We start from the raw sequence: 18,735 nt of genomic DNA on the forward strand, positions 1-18,735 counted from the left end.
GGAAAGAGCAAGTGTCACACCTTCTCTTGTCACATCTCCCTCCAGCTATCTCATCTTTCCCTGAGCAGCCTCCCATGTGGATTAGTACTAGATTCCCTGTTACAATTTCCTGAGCTCTCATGATTTCACAAGTGCTAAAGGCTGACAGGAAAGAGGTTCTGCATCACCTCCCATATATAATGGGTATCATATTGCTTGCCTTCTCAACGGGGAGAAGAAGGGCTGGAGGGAGAGAGAGAATTTGGAATTCGAAATTTAAAAAAAAAATTTAATGAATGTTTTAAAAAGAAACAAACAAATGAAGAGGTTATGATCTAACCCAGGGGCTTTAACCTTTGTGTGCCCTGGACCCCTGGAGCAGTGGCTGGTGAAGCCCTTGGACCCAGGATTAAAAAGAAAACCAATTCTATTGAAATACAGTTAGCAAAAATATTTTTCAGAATAAGCTCCAAGGCCAAGGATAAGCACCTCTGGATTACAGTGTGGTACCCATACCGGAGAGGCTCAGTGTGCACCCGCTGCATAGGCATAAACATATGGCTTGATGCCACAGTGTCTCGAACATTGCTGGGCAAGTGTATTCAGTGATCCATCGGCAAGCAGTGACTAAGGGCTGACTCAGTGCCAGACACACAGTAGGCCTTGGTCTAGTCCCTTAACCTCCATGGGCCTCAGTTTCCTCATCTATAAATTGGGAGAGGTAGACAGGATGGCCTTGGAGCTCCCTTCTGGTTGTAGGTCTGAGGCCATCCTATGCTTCAGTTTAATCTTCCCAGAATTTATGAAGGGCCTGCTAGGTGCTGGACACTTTGGGAGGCTCTGGGGCCACTGAGGCAAATGACAACCACTCCCTGCCTTCTAGGAACTTTCATTCTACTGAGTGGCCACACCACGCAGGCAGATGAGCAAGATGAGAAGGGGACGGGTGAAAAGCTTCCTGGAAGAGCTGGCCCCTGAGCTGAGCCTGGAAGGTAGCTGCCCATTCTAGGAGGCAGAGGGAAGGAGGATGCCTCCCAGGCCTGCAGGGCACCCTGGGCAAAGGCTCAGAGACCAAGGAAGGTCAAGTTCAGGAAATGGCAAATGGGCTGAGTGGGCTGGAATGTGGCTGTGGGACAGGGAATGTGGGTGTGTAACCTGGAAAGCCAGACTGGCACCAGACTGTGGACGGCTCAACGAGGCTCACCCCTACTCTACCAGACAGCCTTCAAGCACTTACAGGGAGCAATCACGTCCTCTCCCCTGGGATCCTCACGTGACCCCAGGATCAGACATTTACAGCTAAAAGGCACTGGAAGGCCACTAACAATGTCCAACCCCCAAGGGCCACTCTCGACAGATAAAGGTCCAAGGACACAAAGAGGCAGCTTTGAAAGAAGAAATCAGGCTACCTAGAAACCACATAAAAAATGTTCCAAAGCCCTAGTAATTCCAGACTTGCACGTTCTGAGATTCCCTAGCAAACATCGAAAAAGAAGAAAATGACACATGGCAGCAGAGAAGGCCCGTGGGTGGGGCTGGGGACTGGAGCCTTGGGTTAGTCGTCCTGAGAAAAAATGGTAGCCAGAACTCCTAGAGGACACAGCCAACATGGGCATTTGTTATGCCAGAATATACAGTCATAGACTGAAGAATTTATTTTTCAGAATATTTCAAAATTTGCTAATTGGAAAAGGGGAGGGGTGTAGTATCATATAAGGGTCTGAGACATGATTCGAACCCAAGCCTTCCAGCTCCAAGTGCAGTCCCCACACCTCCATCTACTCTGCCACAATGGGGTTCAGCTGCGTCTTGCTCTTCTAGTCACACATCATCTTGCCAAGGTCCCTCCTAAAGTGTGAGGCCCAGCATGGACCACGATCCCCCAGATGTGGCTGCCCAGCACAGGACAGAGGTTTGGGGGCTGCTCTGTCACGTGCTCACTGACTGACCAGAGGGCACTTAGACTCCATTCAAACCAATTCTCTCTCCAACCAGTTCTACACTAGCCCCCTGTCCCTCACTCAGTACTTGGGAAGTTGACTTTTTGTACCCAGACATAGAACCGCGCACTGATTCTTGTTCATCTCCCTCCTGCCACGTGCTGTTCATCAAGCCCCTCTGCCTCCCTCTTCCCATCACCCTCTTCTCTATCCTTGTTGTGTGCTCCAGTTCCCACCCACCCCACTCCATGACCTCCCCGGCCCTTCCCCCAGTCACGCTTTCCTTTCCTCTCTTCACAGACTGACCCCTTCATGGGCCACCCTCAATCATGTACTGTCCTCCACCCTTGAATCTCTTGTCCCCTTTTCCAGCCACCATTCATACCCTGTCAACCCTCAACCCAGCGTCACTCCTGCCGTCTGCCTTCTCTGTTCTTCCTCCCAGGGAGGAACCTCAAGGGTCTAAAGAAGTCATGAGACTGTGCCAACTACGAGCACTAGAACCCAGGTTAGCAAATCCAACAGGGCCCACCCTGTGGAAATGCAAGGCTTTTCAAACTCTCCTCTAAAGCCCTTGGGCCACCCCTCACCCTTCTCCACTCTTGCCAGCTGCTTCTAAACTATGCTGCCTACACTTCTACCATGTCCCTCGTCCCCCTACCACCCAAACCATAGCCTGCCCCTGGCACGCTGGACTCTCAGAGTTGGGTGAGCCTTAAGCCGACCTTGCTCAGAGCTGGGCCTCACAGGATCAAAGATCTGGAGCTGCCAGAGGCGTAGGAGGCCCTCACGTTACAAGGCAGCAAAGTGAGGCCCAGAAAACCGAAGTGACTTGTCCGAGGTCACACAGGCAGCAAGCACCAGGGTGGGCTCTGAACCCAGGCTTCCACCCTTTGAGCTCCCTTTATGAGAACTGGCCCTATGCTGCTTGTACAGTGCATGGCACACAGTAAGCACTTAATAAATGCTGTGCCATTGGATTATTCATTCATTCAGGGCAGAAGGCTTCCCCTCCAGCTCCCCTGAGAAAATCAAGGCCAGCCCTAAGGGCTGCCTCACGTCTCCTAGGCGCCAGCCTGGACACTGTTCCATCCTTGCCTTCTCTGCTCCAAGCCCAGATTTGGCCCCTTGGCCTCCCCAAGGCTGCCCAGGATGCCCTCCACTCTGCCCCAGGGGCACTAATCATTGCCCTTCATCTTGCCATCTAGGGATTCCTTGCCCACTGATTTGTAACAAAAATGCCTCTTCCTTAGACTCACCGCATCCCCCTTCTGCCCCTCTCTCTCTTCCCTTCCCAGCTAAGCCCCAAGAGTCCCCTGTGCCCCCCCCCGGCTCTGCTCCCTCAGCAGCCCCCACTTCTCAGGCTATTCTGACCCTCAGCCGAAGCTCTCTCCAAGGTTAGCGCTACCTCCTAACTGCCAAAGGCCCTGCCTAGTCCTTGTCATCCTGGACCATTGGGCACCTTAATGAGTTTCAAGTCCTTCCTAGCCAGGCTCCCTCTCCTTCACACTCCCCTGGACACCTCAGTGGGATGTGCCTGGAGCTCACTTCCTCCTCCCTGCTAATTCAGAGGCTCCTTAGCTTCCTTCAAGGCTCAGCCCCAAAGTCATCTCCCAATTCTCCAGGCTGCTGATCCCTCCCCTCCTGCCCATCATCCCATTGCCCAGAAATCACTCTAAATGTGTTCTGTTTAGAACAGAGCCTGGTACAGTGTAGATGTTGAATACATTTCTTCTGAACTAAATCTGAAGAACGTCCATCTTCTCAGATGGCCCGGGATTCTAGGAGGTTCTGCCTCTCAAAAGCAAGGAGGGCCTCTTCAGTGTCCCCATCCAAGGCACAGAGGGCCCAGGACACATCCCCATGGCACTCTGCAGACCTCCCCCCAGGATACCATTACCTATCAGTGAGTAACAGCTCTTTGAGACACATTCTGCATTGAAATAACTGGACTAGAACCTGACCCAGGCCCCCAATACACAGACTCTGGGGGACCCTCCTGATGTCATTAATCCTCTTCCAGAACAAAGGCTGAACAATAATCACTGTAGCACTTAGGAGACCTCTCTTGCTCTAAGGCAGGAATATCAAAGCCAAAAAATCCGACTTCTCAGTGAGCATTTTCTAAGCATATCCCTATCCTGTGCCTGAGATCTCAGCTTATTAGAATGTGGGGGGGGGGGAGCACAGTGACCTAGGGTGTTCTCCCTGTGCAACCCCAGGGAAACCTCATGTCCTGGTTAGTGCTGTGAGATGCCTGAGGACTCAGGCACAAAAGACATCCCAGGGCAGGACAGTGAGGTCTCTACAGAACAAAGTTACCCACATATGAGTCCTTAATATCTTCTGAGCCCTTCCAGATTCAATGCTGGCCTGAGTCAGAGGCTGGGGAACCCCAGACGTTGGTGCCTCAGGACCCCTCCTCCAGCCAGACTAGAATTCAGAAAATTCTGGCAGATTTTACCAATGAGGCCTCTTGTTTCCACTGGGCAGGTGCCCTGATAAGAGAGAGACCCTCCAATAGGCTGCCACTGATGCTAAAGATACCTTTTAAATGCGCCTACAGAGAAAATTCAGGGAGTAGGAATTCCAGGCGTATTGCCAAGATTAAATGCAACAACCAGTGTGAAAGTACCCTGAAGAGGACAGAGAGCTTTCCGAGTTCTTTTTATATGCTAAATGGTGCCTTCATGTTTCCCTAAACACACACACACACACACACACACACACACACACACACACACATGCCAGAACGCCCAAACACACTCACTGTGTACAAGACCCAGCAGACTCATACTACTCGGAGGGACAGACTCACTCACCCAAAGTATCTAAGTCATTTTCCACGGTCTCATTCACCTTCCTGGCAACTCTGGCAACAGCTTCGCCCATTTTCTTCAGCATGCAGACACTGTCCTTTCTGTCCAAGAAGCACGGCCAATCGGTCGCTCAGGGAGGGGGGACTCAGAGTAGCTGCTGTTGAAGAAAAGAGAAGGCAGTGAGGATGGATTGCTCAACCACAACCAGAACCAACACTGGCCCCGAACCCGAGGGTGCCTCACATGGCACACACACATCCACAGGCAGAGGCAGCTGAGGGTCTTCCCAGGATGTGACTGGAGCCACTCCCCTGCACCCCTGGAGAGTCCAGAGCCTCAAGTGACCATCCACATCATCCCACTGCTCTCCCTTGGGAGATGAGGAGCAAGTCAGGTCACACCAGTCTGCTGAGAAGAACAGCACTGGTGATCTCACCAGGTACCCAGAGCCAGGGGAGTAATCAGAGACAGCAAGATGAGAGCAGGGGCTGCTGGCACCCTAGGGTGTGGGCTGTGAATCACCTGGCTGAAGTGCCAGGCTGCTAACACCAGAGCTGCAGCCAGGAGATGCTTTTGCCACTGGGGACAGGGTTGTGGATGCAGGGCACACCTCTGTGACTCTGCTAGGGTGTGGACAGGAAGGTCATTAGATTGAAATGGGATTCTTAGTCCCTCTGTAGGACACACAGAAGCCCTTGGGGCAAGGCCCATTCCTCTCTACCAACTCACCCTACCTTGGTGACCAGAGAAGCCCCTCTCTAACCAACTGAATCCAATCTTCCTAAATATCCTTTTAAAATGCAAATATTTTGGCATAAGCTTCAGGCCATTATTACTCATTAACACTGTAGCTGGCTTGTAAGTTTAGCTAGACACTTCCAGAGGCCCTAGGAGAATGGGCCACAGCTCAGGGAAATTCCTTGAGGTAAAGGGGAAGGAGGGAGGAAAAGTACAAGGCTGGAGAAATAAAAGCTTCAGCATCCTCCCAAGAGTAGCCTGGGGCTTGGGCCTCAAACCTAGGACACTCAGCCCTCAAGCCAAGGGAAGCATCTGAATTCTACCACACAGGACAACCCGGCACAGTCACTTTGAGATCAGCTGATGCAGGCCAATGGGAAGGGAGGAAGGGAATAAGGATTGCTCTATACAGGTGACCCTGAAGATATTGTGGGTTCAGTTATTAATTTCCATATGGTTGTGTTTCAGGAATAGAGATGCTCAAGAAGAGGGAGAGAGAGACCTGAAATGGCCAGTAGGTGGAGCAGTCAGACACACACAACATTTATCCATTAAGTTCACTATCTTATACAGGTGTGGTTTTTGGCTCCTCAAACCAATTACGATAGTAACGCTGAAGATCGATGATCACAGATCACCATAACAGATATAATAATACAAGAGTTTGAAATGTTGCAAGAATTACCAAAATTACAGAGACAACGTGCGAGTACATGCTATTGGAAAAACTGCCACAAACGTTCAATTTGTAAAAAAAAAAAAAAAAGATATCTAAGAAGTGTAATCAAGCAAAGCGAGATGAAACAGGTGTGCCTGCATATGTTGTGGTTTGGTCGTCTCAGCCGCGTCCAGCTCTCTTCGACCCCATTTGGGGTATTCTGGGCAAAGATGCTGGAGGGGTTTGCCATTTCCTTCTCCAGCTCATTTTACAGATGAGGAAACTGAGGCAAACAGGGTTAAGTGACTTGCCCAGGGTGAGGAAGATAAGCCTTCCTGACTCCAGGCCCAGAACTCTATCCACTGTCCAAGTATAGAACCTAGTAAACACAAGGTGCTATGCTAAGACCTTTATAAATATCATCTCATTTAGTCTTCAAAACAAGCCTGGGAGGTAGGTGCTGTTATTATATCCCCATCTTATAGGTAAGGTAACTGAGGCAGACAATGGAGAAGTGACCTGGTCAGGATCACACAACTAGGAAATATCTGAAGCCAAGGTCTTCCTGTCAGGCCCAGCACTCTAAGCCTGATGTGCCAACTATCTAAACGTCCCCTCCCCACAATGGAACCCTTGACTTTGGCGTAAGGCACAAGCACAAAAACTTTTAGGAGCTCCCTGAAAAATAAGATAGCGCTCAAGACTCTTTGCCTGGCATTCAAAGCCCTACACAATACAGCTCCCTCCTACCTATCCAGTATTATCTCAGTCTCCCTTCCAAGAGCTCTCCATTCTAGCCAGACTAGATTCCTCTCCAGCTGCCAGATGTCCTCAATACCCCACCCTCATGCCTCTGGTCCTGCTGTTCCTAGAACAGCTTCCTCAGCAACCTTTCAAGGCCGGCTCTGATGTCACCTCTTCCAGGAAGCTCTCCCTGATCCCCCAGGAATAATGATCTTCCCCACTGCAGCTCACATGGCATTTTATTTCATAACTCTCTAATATATTTATCATGTACTTTAGTCTATGACGAAAGGCACCATGACAGAGCAGAGGGAGAGCCAGCCTCCAAATCGGGGCGGGGGGGGGGGGTGGGGGGAAATGGTGTCCTCCCATTGTCCACCTTCCCCCTCCTAGTTCCCGGGCAGCGAGCTGACTGGACCCCCTACCAGTGTGTTATCCAGTTTCTGCCAGGCCTTCGCTTTGGCTTTCTTCCCCACAACGATCCCTCTCCCCCAATTCCCAAGTCTTTGAGGAGCCTCCATTTTGGGGAAACACTCAAGCCATGCAAGCTCACTCCTTCACTCTCCGGACAGCTGCCCCTCTGCCCTCCCTCTCCCCTTTTCTACTCCCTTTTAGGTGTGGTCTTCTCCCTTCGGAATGTACCCCTTGAGGGCAGGGCCTGTGACTAACACTGTGCCTGGTTGTAGTAAGCACTTAATAAATGCTTATTGCCTTGCCTCATTCCTCAGGGACAACCCTCCCCGACTACCGCTCCCCATCAGCTGACTCCTTCCCACTTGTGGCTCCCTCATCTCCCCAATTCCACATCAAACCACCTCAGCAGGATCCACCACAAACATGCTGCCCACTTCCTGGCTGAGAGCTGACGGACTCGAGGCCCAGATGGAGCTGATGTTTGGACATGGTGAATGCAGGAATTTGTGTATGCTGGTTACTGGCCTTTCTTTTTCCTTTTCAATTGGGGTGTGGGGAGATGGGAGGGAGAGTAATGTTTGTAAATTAAAGAAAATAATGTTTTAAAAATCATCTCAGTATCGTTCTTCATTACAGTCAGTCTCTCTGCTGCTGTCTTAGAGGATGAGGTGTCCCTTTTCCTTACTAAGGTTGATCCACCTCTGGGTGTCCTCCCATTTCTTCAGGTAGTTTACCCCTTGGGTCATTCCCCTCTGTCTCCCTAATTTTCTACCTCTCCTTAGACACTGGTTCTTTTCCTGGCTGCCTTCAAACATACTGTGACCTCCTCCATCCTTTAAAAAAAATATCCAACTAATTTCACCAGGCAAACCAATCCCTCAGATGATCACCGTCCCGCCAAACACTAGAGAAACAACTTGTGGCTTCCTCTTTCTCACCTCCCACCCACTTCTCCATCCAGAGGAGCGTCTGTCCGAATCCTGGCATGATGCTGAGAGCTCTGAATTTGGAGTCCGAGGACCTGAGTTCAAATCCCAAAGCTGATACTACCTATCCTTGGACACAGAACAGTTGCCCGTTGGCACTGGTATAGATAGGGGGGTTTCCTCACTGAAGATTCTAGTTTACTGAAGGAGGAACCTGAGGCCAGAGGGTTAAGTGACTTGGCCCAGGTCACAGAGCTATTAAGTGCCTGAGGCAGGATTTGAACTCAGGTCTTCCTGACTCCAGGCCCAGCAAGAGAACAGCAAGTCCAGGGAGCAGCCCCAGACAGCAGGGCCAGGAACTCCCCAGTTAGCATTCCCAAACACCTTAGGAATATATAGATATATAGATATACAGACATATGTATGCACATGTATACGCACACATGTACACATAAGTATATACACACAAACACATATACTACATATATGTATGTATATGTATGTAAATACATGTGTCTGTATGCACACATACACGTTTACACACAGTGAGCCCACATTTTCAGGCCACATCACCCCAGGAAGGACCCAAAGACCCTTCCCCCAAGCTGCCCATCAAGCCAGTCCTCCATGCCTGGAACGGCCTCCCCACAGAGGAGCCTCCTCGCCCTTGGTCATCCACCCACCCTCCGAAGAAAACGACCTCGCCCTCCTCAGGTTTCTCAGCACTTGGCTGGGCCCTCTCGTCCACACTGACCTCTCTCTTCTGGAGCTCGCTCGGATGGGTGGGGGGCTGTCTTCCTCTCCTTCAACTGTAAGTTCCTAGTGGGTAGGACCTGCTTCATCTATCTTGTATTCCCAGGGTCCTGCCTGCAGTAGGCGTGTGTCAAATATTTGGCCAATGAAATTCAGTGATTTCACAGTGTACAACTGTAGAGAATGGGCTGAGAGGTGCAGAAAATCCAGTGACACATCTCTGCTCCCAAGGGTGGAGGTTCTTAATCTGGAGGTCCGCTGAGCTGTTTTTAAAAAATGTTTTAATAACTCTAATTCAATCTAATTGGTTTCCCTTGTAATCTTCTGTATTTGACTTCAGGCATTTACAAACATTATTATGAGGATGCCACAGGTTCCACCAAACTGGGCCAAAGGGGTCCAGGACCTAAAAAAGTAGGGACCAGCTAGCCTATGGCAGCCCTTCTTCTGTCCCCAAAGCCCAGGGATGTATGCAAAGGAGCTGCCTCCAACACCCCCTCTCCTCTCATCACCAGCTGTTCCTATATTTAGTTACTGGTACAGGCACAGGAAATTTGAGCCCCTGGGCAGCCACAGGGAAACCCAAGCAGGGTGACACATCCTTTCATCCTTCCTAGGACTCAATGCAAGGCAGCAAGATTTCCAATAGGACCCCTTAACAAAAAACAAGGTCAACAAACAGGAAGCTGACCATTCCCAGAGTCTAAGCTGAGTAAAGGAGCCCCCAAACTGAGCTTCCTCAGTTTCCCAGGCCTGGGGATGGGCCTTAGGGTAGAAGAACAACAGTCGTTGAATCTGGGTAACTCGATCAAGAATTCCTGCCTGAACTATCCAGCTCCAGGAAGACCCCAATATTGCCCCCCACAATCCTCACGCCCACCCCAATAAAAGTATTTCCAGGGCTCTCTATTCACCGCCACTGTCCAGCCAAGGCACCAGTCTTTAGCACAGTAAGAGACAGAGAGTCCCAGAACCCAACAGTCAAAGACCTGGGTTCAAAAGCCCTCTCTGCTACTTGCTAGTGGGGGATGTCCAGCCAGGCCTTTCCCCTCTCTGGGCCTCAGTTTCCGTACCTGGAAAATGTTAGGGGGTCTGTCCTTAAGTCAGAGAGGCAGCATGACCAGTCTGGTGCTGCTCAGAATCATATTTGTAAATGCATAAAGTAAAATACGCAAAATTACAAAGAAAACCCATCAAGTTGTACTATCAGCAATTAAAACAAACACACAAGCTCACTGGCCCCCAGGTGGAATAGCCTGGCTAACATCTATACGTTTGATCCGCACAACAATCCTGGGAGGTTGGGGCTAACCTGAGGCAGGGAGAGGTCACGTGACTTGTCCAGGGTCCCACAGCTGGATACATGGGATGACCTTGGACTAGTCCCTTCTTGCCTTGGAGCCTCAGTTTCCCCACCTGTCAAATGAGGAAGGTGGGCGACGTGGCCTCTCGCTCCCAGGCCAGGATGCTAAGGTGATCTCCCCAGGGGCTCTAGGCGTACAGTCTGGGGGGGAGCGGTGCGGGGTTCCTAGGGTCCACCCTCCCCCAGCCCAGCGCCCTCCACTCAGTGCAGGTAGATGGCAGCGCAGGCCCCGCCCCCAGATCCCAGGGCCCGCAGCCAGGCTGGGGGGGGCGGGGCCAGGCTGGCGATGGGCGTGGGGACTCGGCTGGCTTCAATTCCATCCCCCGAAGAGGCGGAGCCAGACCTGGGGGCCGGACCAGACCTGGGGCAGGGCCCTGAGAGCGGCCCTCCTCCTCCCTCCCTCCCTTCCCGGCTACCCCTCCCCCTCCCCAGGTCTCCTCTCGCTGTCTACGTCACGCGGCGGTTCCCTCTCTTCCTTTCTCTCTTTTTCTTTTTTTTTCTTTTTGCCAGGGCACAGAGAGGGGCCGCCCGCCGGGGTCTGCCTTCTCCTCCACTTACAGCGAGACTGGCTCCGGCCCCCAGCGACCGTTGCGCCGCACTTCGACTCTCGACACCGGCCGCCCGCCCCCTGCTCCGGAGCCGGCGGGAGGGAGGGGGGAAGGGGGCGGGACACGCGTGGTCTCGGGCACGCGCAGCCAATCCTGACCAATCATCGACCTCGAGAACCACGGAGGCCCGCCTCTAGTTTGAGGATAGCCAATCAGCGCTCTCCAGCCCCACCTGGGCTGGAAAAGAAAAGGACCTAGAGAATGAACAAGGCGCGCGCTCCCTCTTCCCCCTCCCTTCACCCCTCCCCCTCCCCCTCCGGTGCAGCCTCGGGCGACTCCCTGGCTGGGGGGGGGGGGGGAACCATTGGGAACGAGGGGTGAGGGGATGGAGGGATGGGTGAATGAATGGAGGAATGGGTGGGTGGAGGAATGGGTAAATAGATGGAAGAATGGGTGGATGGATGGAAGGATGGACGGAGAGATGGGTAGGTGGATGGATGGAGGGATGGATGGATGGAGAGGTGGATAGAGGGAAGGAGAAAGGGAAGGATAGATGGATGGGTAGGTGCCTGGGTGGATGGATGGGAGGATGCAGGACGTTCATTAAGTGCCTTCTCTGCGAAAAGTACAAAGTACTTAGTACTAAGTAAAGTACCAAGCTGGAGAAAAAAAAGAAAAGCCAGACGTCCCTGCTCTGAAAGACAACACGTACGGATGCCACAGGCTTAGCATTACTGTGCTGGCTAGCGCTAGCGTTCCCAGGGCGTGTTAAGCTTTGTAAAGCATTTTAGGCATGTTATCCCATCTGATGCTCACAACACCCCCGTGGTGTAAGCGCAGTGAATATAACCATTTAAAGACGAGGAAACTGAGGCTGGGAGAGGTTAGTATCAGAGTTTAAACCCAGATTTTCTTGACTTTAAATACTGCTTTCTATCTACTCTGCCACCTAGGATCCAGTTAAAGAAAAAGCAAAGGGTGTGATCTGATGCTGTTGTTCTCTGAGCTTTCCACACTCTCCCTACGATGCCTCACACTGGTTAGTTTAGGAGGTGTTTTACAAAATGCCTTGGGAGTAGGGGGTCTCACACCCTGGGACCCAGCCAAACTGGCCTACTTGGGGCTTCCTGGAATTCTTGTTTTTCTTAGAACTGTTTACCTTTGCACAGGGTTTCCTCCATTCCTGGACTACATTCCCTCCTCAAAGCTGCCTCCTAGAATCTCTACCTTCCTTCAAGGGACCACGCTCTGTAGGAGGCCTTTACTTTAATGTCAGTACTCCTCTTTCTCCTCAAAGTATAGAAAGAGATGCTGAGAAACGTGGGAAGACTTATATGGACTGATGCAGAGTGAAGTGAGCAGAACCAGGAGAGGAATTTATATAGTAATGCAACATTGTAAAGACAAGCAACTTTGAAAAACTTTGAAACTCTGAACAATGAAGTGAGCGACCATGATCCCGGAGGACTGATGATGAAATATGCTGCTCACCTTCTGACAGAGAAGTGACAGACTCATGGTGAAGAATAAGACCTACATTTTTTGGTTTTGACCAATGGAGGAAGTTGTTTTGATTGACTCTGCATATTTTTACAAGGGTTTTGTTTTCCTTTTTTAACCTAGGTTGGGGGAAGAGGTGGGGAGGGAGAGAAAATAAATGATTATTAATTGAAAAAATTTTATATTTTTAAATTATCTTGTATATACTTACCTGTATGTACATGCCCTTCCTGCCTTCTCCCCACCAAGGAATGTAAGCCCCTCAATACTGAGAACTGTTTTTCCTTTATTCATCACATCCCTAGCACCTAACATAGGATCATAGATTCTTGCATAAGATTGTATAGGAATAAGGGAAATTTCCTATCCGTTATGCATTCTCCCGTAGTCATACCACCAGCACCTTTTGTTGTCTAGCAAGATGGTGGTAGTAGTCCTGGGTCTTCAAGGGCTATGTCCAGAGAGTAAAAGCTCAGGCAGGGCCTACCAAGCTGGAAAGGTACTCAGGTCCAGCAATAGGCCTGCTGCTGTGGACCATGTTAGCTAAACTTGGAGACTCTCAGCAGCTCTCTGAGGCTGTAAATTACTGACAAGTGACCCATCTGCCTCTTGGAAAAGGAAACACCTTTGGTATGTTTTGGTCCCGTTTGGCAGTCTAGGGAAGCTTATAGATCCCTTCTCAGAATCATGTTTTTAATGCATAAAATGTACAAAATTATAAGGAAATCAATTATACTGAAATATAGTTATCTAAATATTTTTTTAAATGAATTCAGGGTCTTCGGGTAAAGAATGCCTGTGGGAAAGTGAGTTCCCATACCTTCCCTTGTTAGGGAATTCCCAACTAGCTGATGATATCACAGGTCCAGGCCAAAATCTGCTTTAATGACTTTTAAATGTAAGGGAAGACTTCCTAACAGTGGCAGCTATTCCAAAGAAAAATAGACTGTCTCAAGAGTTAATTACTAACAATAATAAATGCCATTTATGTGGGGCTTTAAGGGTTGCCAAGTGTGTGATACACATTGGATCTTTGGCTCTTCATAATCACATGGTGAGGCAGCTACCACAAGGATTATTATCTCATTCTTCCAAATTAGGAAAATTGGTCTTGAAAAAGTGAAATGACTTCTCATGGTTCCATGTTACATCAAATGAGGATTTGTCAGGTATGTTGTGGTTAGGGGAGTGGGGGAGGGGGTCTTGTTCTTATAATTATTGCTTTCGATGGCCTCTAAGATACTTTCCAGCTCTGAGATTCTGGGATTCTGAGCTGTCTACTTCCCTTCAGCCCAAGACCCTTGTGAGGCTATCTCCCTGGGAACAGCGAATTGGCCAAACTCTCTAACCTGCAGCCACAAGGCTGGTTAAGGAAACAGAGACTTCTGTACAGTTGTCCAAACTGGCAGCCAGGCCTCCTGCAGCCCCTGAAAGCCCCTACTGTGTGCTGCCCGACAGAGAGGAGACATCTTGGACGATGGCAGTATTATTGTCTCATGGCAGGCTCCATGGATGAAGTGAAGTCTAAGTTTTTTCCAGGTCTAAATAGATGCTTCTGTAAGACCAGCAAGACCAAGGAACTGATTGAGCGAATCTGCTCCTTTATCACCCACTTCCATCCTCAGGGCTTTTATAGATGTGACCCTCTCTCAACACTAGGGCCAGGGTTGGAAGAAATCCTATGTGTGTGCTGGAGACAAACTAGCCAGAATGCCAGAAATGAGGTTCTTTCCCATGAAGGATTCCCCAAAGCTCAAATAAAGGCTTCTCTCTTCTTTGACTTCTCGAAGGCCCTAAGATCCAATGTACACTTGATCAAGAACCCCCCTCTTCACCACACCCAATAAGCTCTTCGGTCCTCCTGGTCACAGAAGCATCTATTTAGAGCTGGAAAAGACTTAGGTATCACTTTATCCATCACCCTCATTTTAGAGATGGGAAAACTGAGGTGCTTCGGGGTTAAATGACTTACTTAACATCACACAGGTAGTAAGTGCCAGGACTAGGATTTGAACCCAGACCCTCTGACTTTAAATTCCAGACACTTTCCACTGAACTATCTTTCAAATAAAAACAAAACAGGATACATTCTCAACGAATTTGAGTCTAAGTCCTGGTTCCCATTTCATTCTTTACTCTATCTTCTGACCACAACGACGTTGGAGCCGGAACAGGCTCCACATGACAAGACATGAAACCAGGAATTCTTGCACCCAGGGTGATCTGCATGAAGCTTTTTTGTAGGATCAGAGATCTAGAGCTGGAAAGGGTCTCAGAAGCCCTCTCATCCAACTTCTTCATTTTGCAAATAAGGAAAAATAAGCCTGGAGGAGCTGACCTGACCAAGATCGCATACGTAGGAAGTATCCAAGGTGGGACTTGAACACAGGTCCTCTGCCTCCAATGCCCATTTCTTTCTCCTTTACTGATAAGGCAGAAAGGAGTCCTTGAGGCATATGGAGCAAGCAGGATGGGGGATAGGAGATAAGACCGGGATGTGACCAGCCAGAAAAGTGATCAGAGAAGACAATGATGTTTGCCCCTTTTCCGAAAGATTTCTCCTGCCTAGTGATTGCATGGGGAAATGCTTGGGATACAGTGCTCCAAGGGCTAAAAATAATATTAAGGGTTTCTTTTCCAGTATTTTGTGAAGTATTTTGTACAGTTTATTCTGTAACCTGCAGGTGCCCTAACATCCTTTCCCCCCTTATCTTAAACGTGTACCGAAAGAATTACTTTTGTCTCCCTTATCCTCTGTTTCCTGGGTCCTTTAATTTTTAAACTGTATCTTTCTGCCCTATCCTTAAATACTTAAACCATAAAGAATTCCCTTTGTCTCCCTCATCCTGTCCTGTCTTTAATCTTTAACCCTCATAAAAACCTCTAAAAGTACATCACCATTCTAAAACCTCGATATAAGCATAACTCCCCCAAATATTGGGGTCTCACTTAGCTTTCTTGTTAGCAGACCTGTACTGCTTCTGCGGTTAAGAGAAAATTATCTAAGTGAATTCTTTCACATCTGAACCAGCTCTCCCAACTCTAAACCTCATCACTATCCTGATGCCACCCTAGTGAGCTATGAGCAGGACACTACCCCATGGTAGGGAGACCAATGCTTCTCCTTAGACCTGATGAGGGAGAAGAAAAGAAAGGGAAGAGAGAATCTTGCCCACCACTTGGTAGTTTCCTGTTCTAATTAATTATTCCTACTAGTTAGATGCTCAGGGCTGTAGTTTCTACACCACTGAAGGACTGCAAGGATTTACATAGGCTACCTTGGTGCCCTGGGCAAAGCCCCACTTGTCCACCCCCTCTGGTTATTGTCTCCACCATGAGTCCTTCTGTTCCAGGTCACTTTTAAATGGGATGGAGAAAGCCAGACCAAGAGAGAGGATGATGCCCCTCCTCAAGTTGGGCATTCTCAGAAATCAGAGGATCTCAGTCCTTCTAGAAGAGAGAGTCAATTCAATTCGACAGATATCTTTTAAGAGCACATGCCAGGCACTGTGTGAGGCAGTGAGAATACAATGCAGAAACTGAAATGATCCCAGCCCCCAAGGAAGAAGCCTGGATGAACTCCTCAGCAAGTCATCATTCAGTAAACACTTACTCGGTGCCTATTATTAGCTCATGGGTCATAAATTTAGAATTGGAAGGGACCTCGGGCCACCTAATCCAACTTTCTCATTTTACAAGTGAGGAGAATGGGGCACTGTGAGGTTAAATGTCTTAGAGCAGAATATGTTTCCTTTTTGGTTTTCTATCCCTGATGCCTAGCACAGTGCCTGGCATGCAGTAGGTACTGAATAAATGCTTGTTGTTTGATTTCTCTGCTGACATTTTTTTTAGTTCTGTTTTATTTTATTTTTTATTTTATATTCTCCTCTTCCTCCACACCCTCCACCCTCCCCTGCCCCACCACCGAGAAGGCAAGGAAATGAAAACCTGCTACACATATGTAGAGACATGTAAAACTGATTCCCATATTAGCCATGTTCCCCACCCACCCTATCATTACCCCACCCACCCCCCAAAAAAGAAGAAAATATGCCTCAAGCTCTACTCTTAAATCCATCGGTTCTCAATCTGGAAGTGGGCAGCCATGTTTTATCATGAGTCCTTTGGAATTGTGGCTGGTCATGGTGCTGACCAGAGTTATTAAATCTTTCAAAGTTGATTATCTTTACAATAATGTTACTGCATAAATTGCTTCCTGGTTCTGCTCATTTGACTTTGCATCAATTCATACAGGTCCTCCTGGGTTTCCCTGAAGTTGTCCTCTAACGAGATTGTTCCTTACATCTGCTACTATCCTTTATATCACTCTTCCTATCTATTTTTCAGGATCATAGGTTTAGTGCTGGACAGGACCTTCAAGGGCATCTAATCCAACCCCTTCATTTTATAAATGAGAAAACACCAGTGTAGTGGGGTCTTCCCCAAATCACACAGATCATAACATAGAGTTTGAACCTAGCTCCTCTGACTCTTCCTGCCCAATGTATACGTCTCTCCATTGCCTTTTGGAAATTTCTAGCTTCGCCTCTTTGGAGAATATACTAGTCCATGATTCTTAGCCAAATGATAGAGCCCAAAGAATATTAGTGCTGTAAATCTGGGGGAGATCAATCAACAAGATATTACATAACCCCTGCCCTCCTGGAACTTACATTCTACTGGAAGATATATGTAATGGGGTACTTGGAACTTTATGTAACTGCAATCCAGCCTGTGAGGGCAGTGACACCATCCATTCCACATACAACAGGACTTGAGTCTAAGTCCCAGAGCACATGGCTAGATGTGTTGTAAGACTGGTCCTTGAAGGCCAGTGACCCTCTGTCTCTCTTTGCTCTTCTCTGTCTCTCTCTCTGTCTCTCTCTCTGTCTCTCTCTCTCTGTCTCTATCTCTCTGTCTCTCTGTCTCTCTCTGTCATCTCTCTGTCTCTCTCTCTGTCATCTCTCTGTCTCTGTCTCTGTCTCTCTCTGTCTCTGTCTCTCTGTCTGTCTCTCTGTCTCTCTCTCTCCCTCTGTCTCTGTCTCTCTCTGTCTCTGTCTCCTTCTCTCTCTCTCTCTCTCTCTCTCTCTCTGTCTCTCTCTGTCTCTCTGTCTCTCTCTGTCATCTATCTGTCTCTCTCTCTGTCATCTCTCTGTCTCTGTCTCTGTCTCTCTCTGTCTCTGTCTCTCTGTCTGTCTCTCTGTCTCTCTCTCTCCCTCTCCCTCTGTCTCTCTCTGTCTCTGTCTCCTTCTGTCTCTCTGTCTCTGTCTCTGTCTCTCTGTCTCTCTGTCTCTCTCTCTCTCTCTCTCTCTCTCTCTCTCTGTCTCTCTCTCTCTTTTTCTCACTCATTGCTCCTCAACAATCTGAACACAACTGATTTGTCTGATGAAAACTGGACTATGATTAAGGTCAAGGGAAAGGAAGAGGAGGAAAATGTCGGAAGGACTGGTGGCTGCTGGCTCTCACTCAAGGAAAAATCCGCATTAGATGGAACTGGAAACCCAGCGTAGAGCTTTAGAGAATTAATTTTTTTGCCTAAAGGGCAGGGTTATGAGTAAGAGATGGAAGTTTCAGAGAGGGAAGTTCTAAGAAAACTTTTCCTTAAAATCAGAGCCATCTCCAATGGAACATGCTGCTTTGGAAGGGAGGGCGAGCCCTATCGTAAGATTAGGACCAGGAGACCTTACAAGGTGTCAGATCAAGATCACAGGACTCATAGACCTCAAAGATTTGAATTCAGCCCCTTCCTTGGACAGATAGTAATAACAGTAACTAGCATTTATAAAGTGTTTTAAGGTTTGCAAAGCATTTTACATATGCTAACAGTTTATCTTCAGACCTCTGTGAGATAGGTGCTGTTATTATCCCCATTTTAGAGATAAGAAAACTTAAGGACTGCCCAGGGTCACAGCTAGAAAAGTGTTTGGGCAGGACTTTAACCTAGGTCTTCCTGGCTCCAAGTTCAGTGTGCTACCCACTGTACCATACTTCCTCCTGCCTAGACTTCTCATTTTACAGAAAAGAAAACTGAAACCTAGAAAATGGAAGGAGTTTGCCCAAAAGTACACAACTCATAAAGCCCCAAGTTGGGCTGGCACCCAGGTCCTCAGATTCCAAATACAGCATTTTTTTGCCTTCTTATTAGTTGCTATCTCAGCAGCCAATAGCAAGTCTTCCACTTCAGTGGGTTTTTTTATGGCCTCTCCTGGCAAACAGGGCCTTCCCAAGGTGAGACACCTTCAGCCTCCTTCTCTCCAATACCTGAGAAGCTCCCCAATAGCCTATCAACTCAACATCTATTTGCTCTTGGGAGTTGCTTGACATTTCATTGACTTCAAAGAAGGCGCCAACTT

General features: G+C 48.6%; 1 protein-coding gene across 2 annotated transcripts in view; it reads right to left on the bottom strand.

Annotated features, from left to right (window-relative positions):
- LRRC20 (leucine rich repeat containing 20) overlaps positions 1 to 18,735 on the bottom strand; it is a 123,715-nt gene that overhangs the window by 90,601 nt on the left and 14,379 nt on the right. The window contains exons 1-2 of one of the 2 annotated variants that reach the window (XM_036736587.1): positions 10,893 to 10,977; positions 4,742 to 4,895 (exon numbers count right to left, since the gene is read on the bottom strand). In XM_036736587.1, the coding sequence (XP_036592482.1) occupies positions 4,742 to 4,823 (82 nt within the window). In that variant the 5' untranslated portion in view covers positions 4,824 to 4,895; positions 10,893 to 10,977. Of the gene's footprint in view, positions 1 to 4,741; positions 4,896 to 10,892; positions 10,978 to 18,735 lie in introns of those variants that run through there. The other variant, XM_036736588.1, reaches the window with a different exon arrangement.

Source organism: Trichosurus vulpecula, chromosome 8 (assembly GCF_011100635.1).
Source record: "Trichosurus vulpecula isolate mTriVul1 chromosome 8, mTriVul1.pri, whole genome shotgun sequence".
NCBI lineage: Eukaryota > Metazoa > Chordata > Mammalia > Diprotodontia > Phalangeridae > Trichosurus > Trichosurus vulpecula.